The sequence below is a fragment of the Hemibagrus wyckioides genome, linkage group LG21 (assembly GCF_019097595.1).
Source record: "Hemibagrus wyckioides isolate EC202008001 linkage group LG21, SWU_Hwy_1.0, whole genome shotgun sequence".
NCBI classification, from domain to species: domain Eukaryota; kingdom Metazoa; phylum Chordata; class Actinopteri; order Siluriformes; family Bagridae; genus Hemibagrus; species Hemibagrus wyckioides.
Window position 1 is genome coordinate 13,600,695 of NC_080730.1, and position 11,781 is coordinate 13,612,475.

The following is an 11,781-nucleotide window of genomic DNA, read 5'->3' on the forward strand; positions in this document are numbered from 1 at the left end:
AAGGTGTTTATTTGGGTTGAGGCCAGGGTTCTATGCAGGTCGCTCATGTAATCCCACTCATACCTTGTCTTCATGGAGTTTGCTTTGTCCACAGGGGCATTGTCTTGCTGAAACAGGTTTGGGCAGCATACAAAGATGTTCTACACCATTGTGCATTCAATTTTGTGGCAACACGGGAAGAAGTGTGTGTGTGTGTGTGATGGAAAGGCCACATACTATTGGCCATATTACGGATGTTTGATTTTGATCAGTAGTGTAGCTGATCTGAGACAGTAAGAGGGTCTGACTGCATTGCTGCTTATACTGTGTAGTATAGTATTGTGTATTGGGTTGGTGACGATCCAGATAAATAAAGAAGAATATTCTTCAAATTCAACTTTAATAAAAGTTAAGTACAAACGCAGCAAGCGCAATAATATTAATGCTGCAATGCTAACTGATTTGTCAGTGCAAATACCGTGTGCTGCTTTTACATTTATTTAAATAGAGCTTATAAGAAATTCAATGCAACAAATAATTTTATTTCGTAAATCAGAAAGAAAGGAAGAGTGCGATTTTATCAAACAGTTTAAGTAATAGTTATACAAAGAATGAAGTCAGTAGTGAGCTGAGTCAGTTGCTGTAGCTTGGTGAAAAAAAAAAGCCAGGACTTTTCACAATTGAAATACTTATTCCTGGGTTATCTTGATTTCATGTTTCATAATGTTTATACTTTAACTGGGGTTAAAAATGAATGAATCCTGCCTATTCATAATCTGATGTTTCACACTGTACATTCCTAAACCCTGCGTTAACCTTCTTATTTGGATATTTGAGATGTCAACCAGCATGACTGGGTAAATTCTGCATGTGACGGCTTTAAATAACGGCTGTTTTAAATAAAACTTCAACGTCATACTTTCACATCAGTCGGGAGAAAAAGGACATGTCTGCTGTTCTGTGCTCACAACATTATCATTTTTTTTGGCCTTTTTAACTTGACCAGATGATCGTTGCTACCCAACTTCCTCTAATTTTCCGTGTTTTGCCGACTGATGCTGTTTTTGTTAAATATTTCTACGTCCTGGTTTTCGTGTGATGTGAGGCATCTGCTGCTCAGTTTCTGATTGTGTGTCCGTTGCTAAGCATCTAGCCGTAACATTCTAACACCACATCACTTCACACTGTTCATAATTGCCGCCACAATGTGGGGTTAATTCTGCTTCACAGCAGTGTTTCATAACCCCGGGTTTAAAAACTCTGCTTCCGAAATACAAATGAGAAACATTCCTCTACCCAGGGTTTAGAGAAGAGTTTAGAACGATGATAACCCGGGGTTAAACACAGTGTGGAAAGCCCTAATATGAGTCATGCACTACATTAAAGCGCCATCCTTCCATTTTTTCAAAGAATACTTTTTTTAATACTAGGCCATAGTGATGTAGAGTGTAAAAGCCTCCAACAGTCCTGTTACAGAATATTACAATTCTCTTTGGCTAGGAAAGTGGACATAACATTTGGGTAGCATGCTGGTACAGTGGGTAGTGTTGCTGCCTCATTGCTACAGGGTCCCTGGTTCAATCTTGCACTCTGGTTCATGTCTGTGTGGTTTTGTATGCTCTTGCCGTTTTCTCTGGGTATCCCGGTTTGATGGCGAAAAAAAAATGCAAATTATATTAAAAAATAAATAAATAATGTAACAGCATTATTGTAGACCTAAAAGATCTGCTATTGTGTATATTGTCTATGTCTAATGGTGTATGTCATTTCTAACCTTGATTTCTCTCCACTTTCCAAAAATTCTGGATGGGAATTTTATTGTTTTTTGTTTTTTTACAGAACCTTTATTAAATTAGACATTGATTACTCTTCACTGTGCATTAACTATACTATTCCACCAACAACATTTTTATTTTCCTTAGGCATTTTCTTTTCTTTTTTCTTTTCTTTCTTTTTTTTGTTTTTTAAATAAATTAAGAATAAATTGTCTGCTGGCCTAAACAGACCCCTTTCAGGCCAGTGTAAATTTTCAAATACTCTGCAGAAACGAAGCATCCTCCTGTGAGAAGGGATGAGAAAATTGCAGATATTGATCAGGCTCATTTATCACTGAGAGAGGGGAACTTACTGAGCTGTGTGTGGTGCTGAGTCGCTGTTTGAGAGAAAGGGGAAACACAAAAGTCCTGTAGCAATTAACATATGTACAGTGTGTAAAGTAGTAGTAGTCCAGGCCTTGAAATCCCAATTGATCTGGTCGTTTTTTTGTAGTATTTCTAACAAATGAGAAGGATAATGTTTCTTGTAGACATCTACAAAGCTTAACACCAGCCTGGGTTCAATTAGGAGTACATAATAAGGATTAAGTACTAGAATTGCTAACATCAGACCTCAGATATAACATGTGGCTCAGTTAGTACAGTAAATCTGACCTTGGATCTAAACGCCACAGTCTGACAGTTTGATGTAACTCCATTATGTCGTGTCAAGTGTATGTTTTTGGCTTTAAATACACTTTAGAAAACTATGAAATGACACATGCCATTATACTCAAAAATACTTTAATATGACACTTTAATTAGTAGACATTATTAGTTATTAGTATTATTCCTTTAAAGTCCATAAAATGTTCATCTGTATAGACATGATGTATTATGGATAATAAAAGAAATATGGATTTATGGAAATAAAACAATTTACTATGGATAATATTGTAAAGAAAGCATATGTGTAGTAGATGAATGTTTGGTCAAAACCAAACTTTAAAATAGAGCACATCCAATTACATTACATGTGTAATATCTTGTGGCTACTTTAAGTTGTGCACATAATTAACTGCCAGCATCAAATATGTTAAAATAAAAGAAACAATAATAAGATTTGCTGGATCAAGTGCTATTTTACTGTCGATTAATGACAACAAACACAATATTGTTGATTATTGAATAAGGAACTGACTATTTATTGAAGCAATATATTGGTAATATTCTAGACTCAACCTCATGTTTTTTTTAGCTTTTACCTTACACCATATTTCATTTGACAGGAAATTGTGTTTCTCTCAATGGGAAGCCAAGAAATACAAGCATGTGCTTAAAGCACCTCTGAATATGAGTAACTTTTCCTGTGTAAAATATTTACATAATAGCATCCCTCTGCTCATGACATAACTCTGAATATGGCTGCCTGCAATGTTGCTTTGTTTCGTTAATCACTTAATTTTACACATTTGGAACCATGGGATCTGGCATATTGGACTTTGGGGGGATTCATGGAGATTTCCTGTGCAAACATCCTGAGGATATTGGCAGTGCAGAGTCATGCACATGTGTATGTGACTGTGAAGATATTGCCAATATCTTCAATATGCACATGCTTACACAACACATACATAGGCAGATGTATAGGAAATACAGTCACACACACAAATCTGTAAATAGCAGCGCTCAGCTTTCTCAGACAGGGCGGGACTGGGCGTAAAAGCAATCTCATGTTTCACACAGACACACACACACACAGCTGCTCAGTGCACCAGGCAAAGGAGAGAGCAAATTACAGTAAGAGCAGTTCTTCAGATTTTAATCCCAATTACAATTCTGTCACCCAAAGCTACTTATTAACAAAAAGCTGTACTTAATGCAGTCCCCTTAGCAGGACAATTTGCTAGCATGCAGGAAGCATTACAATCATCACAACGATGCTTTTCTTATCTTAAACATTGTTACTCAAGCCATGAGGCTGCTATTTTCCACTGCAGAAAAATAAATGATCATATAATAAAGGGCTATGGACGAGTAAGCATTAAAATATAGTAGGAATAAAGGGAAATATCCAGGATGTTAGTTTTTTACACAAAGGTCATCTTTGTAGACATAATCTTTAATAAATGTTATGGCATGGAACACATTTTTATGGATAAAATTATGAAGAAAGCTTATGTGTAGTAGATTGGAATGTTTGGGTCAGCTTATCTTTCAATTTAATGGGCATGTTTTCTTGCTTTCCTTCATGAAAAACATTTATTTACTGTATTTATAAACAGAAATATCCTGTATGCTAGTTTTAATTCATAGTTCTTTGGCAGACAGGTAGATTAAATGATCCTATTCCTCACTGAGTTTTGCTAAATTTTTCTAATTGTCATTTACATAATTATCCTATATGTTGGGTTTTTTGCTTACTTCTTTTTTAAAGAAAGATTTAGAAAATGTCTAGATCCCACAGGAGGAAATTGTGTGTTAGAGGTTTTTTCTTTGTTGCTTAGTTCTGGCTCTTGGTGAAAGTTGCCAGGTTTCAGCAAATTTCCCAACAAAACTCTAATAGAATATATAGAAGTCTTAAAATGTTTAGGGAAAGAAAAACCATCTAGAAGCTCAGACTTTCTATAGATTTTGGGCCTAGATGTGTCATGTTACATCATCACAATGTGCATTCGGTCATGTTGAACATGTGTACAGCTATCATGGAAACTATTACATATGTGTCTTACATAAATTATGATACTTAATTTGCATAACAAGTCTTGAGAAAAGACGCAGCAAAATCAAGATAAAAAACTGCTTTGAGCTCATTTGTCTACTTTATATTTGTCCTAGAACTTCAAAAACCAATACTTTAAGTTAAAAATCGGGATATAGGTGTATCCAAACTGTTAACTGCTACATGTATTCTGCACTTAGCTTTCAGATCACTCTACTCTTTCTCCACTGGGGTCATCAGCTTTTATAACAGTCAGCACTTTTGACTGACAGTACTGCTGAGATGCCCGCTTCCACCGTTGTGTGCCGACGATGCGCTGTGTAAACCCAGGAGAGCTCTAACATGCATCCATATATCCATCATGTCCCGCTGTATTCAGGATGGCATTGCAGAGCAGAACAGCATCTTAGGCATGTCTGCTTACCGAGCACTTTATTAGGAACACCTGTCCACCTCCACATTCATGCAATTATTTACTCAAGCAATCATGTGGCAGCAGTGCAATGCACAAAATTACACAGATACAGACCAGCAGCTCCAGGTAATGCCCTTTCAAACATCAGAATGAAGAGAAAATATGATCTAGGTGATTTTAAAAGTGGGCTGAGGCTATCATGGGTATTCATTTAACTGGGACAGCTGAAGATGGTCTCCAATTTACAACTGTACAATTTAGGTGAGTCTGTGTCCATGATTCCTGTGTCCTCAGATTCCTGTTCTTGTCTGACAGAAGAAAGGAACTCAGTGTGGTCTTCTACTTTTCTGTGATCTTCTCACTGAGAGGGTTAATACTGCAAAAGTGCTGCTAACCCTGCTTCAGGGCAGAGTTTCATAACCCCCTGGGTAAAAAGCAGTGCTAACCCTGCTTCAAATTATGTAAGTGTGCAAAAGTGGAGCGTTAAGTGTAACCCTTTAGAGATAAAGCTGACATTCTTCAAGATGGAGGGTTTTGCACTTTCAGGTACTAATGGGTGGAGTCATAAATGTATTAGGTACAATAACTCGCATGACAAGCACTCTTATTAACTTTGAGACAGAAACCATAACTGTATTAAGCATTTCAAAAATTACTGTGGTTTAAGATGGATTGCTCTTGCAAAATAATCAACATCCAGGTGGTGATGACAATCCAGCATCATGTTGGACTGCATCCTTGATTATTTTCCTACGACATTACTATGACCCCATTCGTGATTTAACATGTTATAGGGCAATTCGAGAGTTTTGGATGGAATGTTTGTACTTACATTGGCTAACCCACTGTGGTCTCACAGCAGACACAAGCTTAGGATCAATGAGTCAATTTGCATATGTTGCCCTTTATTCTATCAGACAGATCTTTAAAGAAACACATGTATGGATTTACACATTTTTGTGGGAGACTATACATTTTGTGGAAACACTTTGAATTTCAGAGATCAATGAGAGTCTAATGAGGTTTTAATCAACATAAAAAGTACAGATTTGAAGATATTTCTTGTTTTGAAAATACATCATTATGAAAATATTTTATCTGTGGTAAGATTCATGGATCTGCATGGAATTTCTATATATAAAATTATTTATTTACTGATATGTAAGTATGCATATATATACACATAATGTAGATGTATTTATGTATATATGTAAATGTACGATTGTGTTATTTGTGTGATTTAGCATTTTCCTGAACAGCTTCTTAGTGCAGTGCAGTATCATTATGTGGTGCAGAGCATCAGTACACTTAAAAAAAAAAAAAAACTAGCTTTACATTCCCTACTGGACACTGGACTATGAAATAACTAGTGCAGGAAAATATTGCTCGGTCCAGTGCTGCTTTCCACTATTTTTGGCTCCCAAAAAAGATTTCAATAACTTATTGTCTGATAATACACATTCATCTTTTGCACATGGCCAGAACGGTCTTAGGTCCATCTTTTTCAGCTCTGAACCAACTGAATGAACTGTGTAAATTGAGTTGAAGTGATTTACAGAACTGGGAAGTAGAAAAAAATGCAGAGCATGCAAGGAAAGCAGAGAGACGGGGAGAGACAGGGAGAGAGGGAGAGGGAGAAGATAAAGGAAAGTTGACCACCATCTTTTTTCCATCTCTGGCAAGATACCCGCTCATAATAATGTGAGAACTTAACATCCACTTCCTGAAAGCTATAATTAGAGACTTCATAATTAGATTTTTAGACAACAAAGCCATCAGCCTACATGACCTGCACAGATCAGAGTAAAATTGTTTTACAGTAAGCACACTAACATGAACAAACTCGCACTAAAATGGAGGAAAAAGAACGTAATGCATATACACATTACATGTATGATATTAGATGAAAGGACTAAAAGTGTTAAGCAATACATTAGATCACATGATCTCAGCGATTTTATTGTTTTTATTCTTTTATTGTTTATTCTGCATTCAGATTAAAGTCTGTATTGTTCCATCTCTGAATGCCAAACAGGGCAAACACAAAAGTCAAAAACCTTTAACTCGAACAAACAAACAAAAAATCCCTAAGCATTCATTTCTGTTCTCTGTCCCGTTGGTAATTTGGTCTAATTGGTTTGGAGAATATTCCGGCCGCCTAGCCTTTTAGTTTCTCCTCCAAAGGCATTTGGCAGAAAGAAATGATGTTCGTGTTCATTACACATGCAGCTGTATTTCATGTACTCATGATTATGAATGTGTCAGCAATATGTGCTGAAAAATATCAGGCCTAATAAAGATGAGTTATAGGGTGTATTTCATTTTGTGTAATCAGCTGACACGGCTGTGTGAGTCTACAGTCTGGTCTAGAAAGAAATCAGCCCTCCTGCCTCAATTCTTTAGATCATTGTGTCTTTATACCAATTCTGTATCATCAAATTCAGTGATTCCTGCTAGCCAACACCTCATTAAACACCATAAAAATGACATCATAAAAATGACAAAAGAAATCTACACGCCTAGACCCCATGGTTTTCACACCTAGCTTTCACACTGTTTGCATGACCCACATCCTCTGATGCTTAAACAATCCAGACATCCTCAAGAGTTCATGGTGTATAATCAATTGTGCTCCTTTTTTGCTGCCATGACCTTTTTGTGTATCTTGGTGATACAGGATTATGATCCGAAAGATGTCAAAGCCCATGCGAAAGATAAAAAGGTTGACTGCTATCAAAAGGAGCCCATGATATGCGTAATGTAGATGGATCTGCATCATATCCCTTAATGGTGATCATTTCATTACCTCTGCTCTATCACCTTAACCCTCGCCACTCTGCTAGATTCTTTTATAACACAGGTTATTATTGTGTTTGCATACTCTGATGATAAACCAAATTACATTTTAACTGTCTTTGCAAATCTATTTATTTGCAATTGGTTCCTTCCCAGTAAGTATGACCTGTTTGACGAAGAAAGCATCACACTGATTTTAGCAAGTACGAACAAACCGTTTGTCCTAGCCAAGTCATATGAGTGACTGAATTATGTTGCACCGTTTGGGAAGATAAATGTTTACTTGCCACCCGCTTGCAATGTAATAAAGTTTTAGAATAAAGTCATTAAATGTGTCAACACTGATTGAGTGAACTTTAATGAAAAATCCATCATAAAGGGTTTCCATATAAAGTTTAAATATATATATGTGTATATATAATATACATACATATGTATGTATATATATGTGTATATATAATATATATAAAATAAACATTTTTCTATAATTACCCACAATGCTGTTTGGCTACCTGCTGATCTGTACAATTACATCAACTTTCTGCTAATATATTATCCTCAATGTTGACGTCTTTGTCATCTTGTGGATAAATAATTAGCCAAGCCAAGTTTTTGCATTATATAAGCTGTATTGCATTCTGGAAATCCAACATTTGCACATATTTAATGTGTTTCAGGGTTGCGTTTTCTTTAATGTGACTTAAACAGGGAATGTGTGACATTTCTCCTCAAATGTCAGTGGAATGAATTAAGTCATTTCCAGCTCAGCTATTCCTGGAAATCAAACAAATGGAAGGCTTTACCATTTATAGTCTCCAAAGCAGGGGCCTCCCTGGTCATTATACATTCTTTGAGCAACACCTCACCAAATCGATCTATTATTAATGTTGACAAATGTGTCAAGGGACACAAATGAACAGCAACATAAGTACACAGGGCACTGGTCTCTAACCTTTTCTCCTGGACAGTTAATATTAGGCCCAGATTTTAAAAGATACATTTCAAAGCTGTGAAGATGGAGAAATGAAATAGATGTTCGATTCAGATTGGATAAGATTTTACCAATCTTCATGATGGTGAAAAAGACACCACTTCTGCAAAATTTATTTAGATTTAACTTCTTCAGTGTTTCTTGAGGGAATGTTGTTAGCTCCACAGAACAAGAATGTAAAGATGAATGTGTAGATATGTATCTAAGCTATCATAATACCATTAGCTAGTTAACACACACACTAGCAGAGGAACTTTACCTAGCTTTAGGTAGGGTAAAATGTAACTAGCCTACATTTCTAGTCTACATTTCTACACCAGTCACCACCATCACTGTAGTGTGCTAATTATTTTAGCTAGCATTGGTCAGTGTAGGTTAGTGAACTAGCTTGTTAATATCAACCAACTATAATATCAATTCCAGCTGATAAATGTATTTTATCTCATCTACAACTAAGCCTTTGAACTTACAGATCCTGTCAGCAGGTCCAGATCCATCATTGTTCCAAATACACACTGATAATTTCGATCAATACCACATTCTTGACTTCTACAGTCTCAAAAGTAGGTGTTGTTGAATTGTCTATAAAAGCATTGCTCAAAGAGTGCTGCCAGTTGTAATTCATATGATAGGTTGTTTTAAGCACTCATACTAATATGTATATGAATATCTATCTATCTATCTATCTATCTATCTATCTATCTATCTATCTATCTATCTATCTATCTATCTGTCTATCTATCTATCTATCTATCTATCTGTCTATCTATCTATCTGTCTATCTATGTGACAGAGGCTTGTATGTCAGCATTAAATATAACTGTAGCTGGATATATTGACGTAGTAGCTAAGCGTTTAAGACGTTGGACTACTGAACAAAAGGACCACTGCGATGCTCCCATTCCTGGGCCCTTCTATAAGGACTTCTCAACTTCTTAATTAAACAAATGAGACAAATGTAAGGCTCTGGATAAGGGTGTCTGCCAAATGCTGTAAATGCCATAGTTGGCATGTCATTTATGAATAAATTAAAAATGGTCATTGTTAGCAAACTGCTGTGGTGTAATAGGGATAAAACACTTTTATGAACAATGTTACAAGAAAGTATTCCACTTTAGGGGGGGTAACTTTTTTTAGATTAAGTTTCTTGTTGTCAGCATGTTGTATACATAGTTAAAGGCTAATAGGATTCAAGATCTGTTAATAAATAGGAGTTTTAAGGGATTCATTTAAAGGTTGCTTGTTACTGAACTGTACTTTTCTCTTCATTCATGTTTCACTTACACTACAACTTGGGACACGTTATCCCTACCTGGGATTTCGCCCAGTATGGAGTTCAAACTGAGCTCTGGAGCAACACTGGAGAACCCATGGTACACATCAGCTCATCAGCAGTTACTAAACTAACCCTTCTCTTGGAGATCAGGTTAATTTAGAAACTGTTCTCCACGAGGATGGCTGAAGATCCTGTGATGTTGAGACTGCTGCATGACTACATTTCGAAGCCTCCAAACCCACTCCCTGCACATGTGTACGGTTTTACCTGTGGCAGAGCTGAGCTGATCTGTCTCTGGAGAGCATCCCTTTCGTGAAGGGCCTCCTGAAGCTTGGCCTGCGACTGTACAAGAGCATCTCTGGTCTCACGCAACGACTCCAGCAGCTTGTCTCTCTCGTCCAGCATGTTCACCATCAGCTGCTCGAAATTGGACTCCCCGTCCGAGCCGTTCTGAGACCCTCTCTGGGAACTCGTCGAGTCTCCCTCGTTGATGGTCGGCATCACTTCGCACATCATTTTGCCAACCTTTTTCAGAAGCCTGCTGCAAAGTCTTGGTCTGAAGCTTTCCTCGGTGAGTTAGACAAGGTGATGCTATCAAGACAGGTGCTTTGTTTTGGACAATCAATGCTTGGTAGCTCTCACTGAAGATACCTTAACATTCGCATGAGTTGGCAAAATAAAGACAACCATAATGATTGTGCTTCCCTGTTCATTTCCAAACCATGACTTTCCCTATACTACTTGACCTTTAGTCATTCCATGGGTGTAGGCTTTCTCCACCCTGACATTCTCCACCCTGTTTCCAGAGCTCCGTGGCATTTTTGACGGATAGATCACTTACGTGAGGAGCACATCAGCCTGCATGCTCCAGCCGTTGCAAATTCGTGCTGATTTAACGCCCACCAGTTGCAGTGATTATCGCGGTAATCGTGTCCATCGCATCCTCCAGATCCCTTTGCCATCTGCCATCTGCCACGAGCCAACTCCTCCTCCTTCTTCTTCAAGCGCGCAGGAACGCAGGCGATCCGCTATCTCCACAATAATAAACACATAGCCTGGATTCATCCACGATAACGCACACACTGTAGAAGGACACAGAGCCGATATTTAAAAGCCATCTCATGCATTGAGAACCGCATGTCGGTCCGCGATCGCTCCGAAACAAAAAGAAAAGAAAAACAAAAAAATCCACCCCGGCGTGTTCCTCACATCAGCACCACGCGAGCGCTCTGGCTGTCATGCACACTAATGTGTCAGGAGTGGGACTGAAATAGCGGCCCGCACAGCGCCTCCTGCTGGCAGCCTTTTAAAACTGAGCCAACTGGATGTTCCGTGCATCATTTCTCCTGTAGCCTAAATAACTATATATTTATATATTTATATATTTATATCAGGGGCGTGGCATGAGACATTGGTTTGTCTGGGTGGCAGCTGCTACACTTGAAATAAGCATTGCATTCCCAAATCAAACCTCAAGTCATATGATTGTCAGATATATTACTCATGCTCTGCATCATCTTAATCTCTTGTTATACATGTTATTTATTCAAAATAAATGTCCTGGATTAAGTTTACCCTCGCATGACTGTACGTGTTACTAGATTATACTGATACTGACCTGATTCATCAGACAATCTATTTTAATCTAAAAGTTGAAAAAGTTTTATATATGCGTGCATTTGGAATTACATCACTTTGCCTACTCAATTAGTCGTGATTTATATTTCATCCTTTTAACTTTATTATTATTATTATTATTATTATTATTATTCCTAACATCGGCCACTCCTTTAAACTAGAGTCTCCGGTAAAACAAATATCGAGATGACGTAATCCATAACGCGTCTA

General features: G+C 37.4%; 1 protein-coding gene across 4 annotated transcripts in view; it reads right to left on the minus strand.

Annotated features, from left to right (window-relative positions):
* Positions 1-11,182, minus strand: part of ppfia4 (PTPRF interacting protein alpha 4) — a 109,572-nt gene extending 98,390 nt beyond the window's left edge. For all 4 annotated transcript variants that reach the window (XR_009203065.1, XM_058374073.1, XM_058374074.1 and 1 more), the window contains exon 1: positions 10,201-11,182. Coding sequence is in view for 3 of the 4 variants with exons in the window: in XM_058374073.1 (XP_058230056.1) it covers positions 10,201-10,449 (249 nt within the window). In the remaining variant the exon portion in view is untranslated. The remainder of the gene's footprint in view (positions 1-10,200) is intronic.
* Positions 11,183-11,781: the final 599 nt, after the last annotated feature.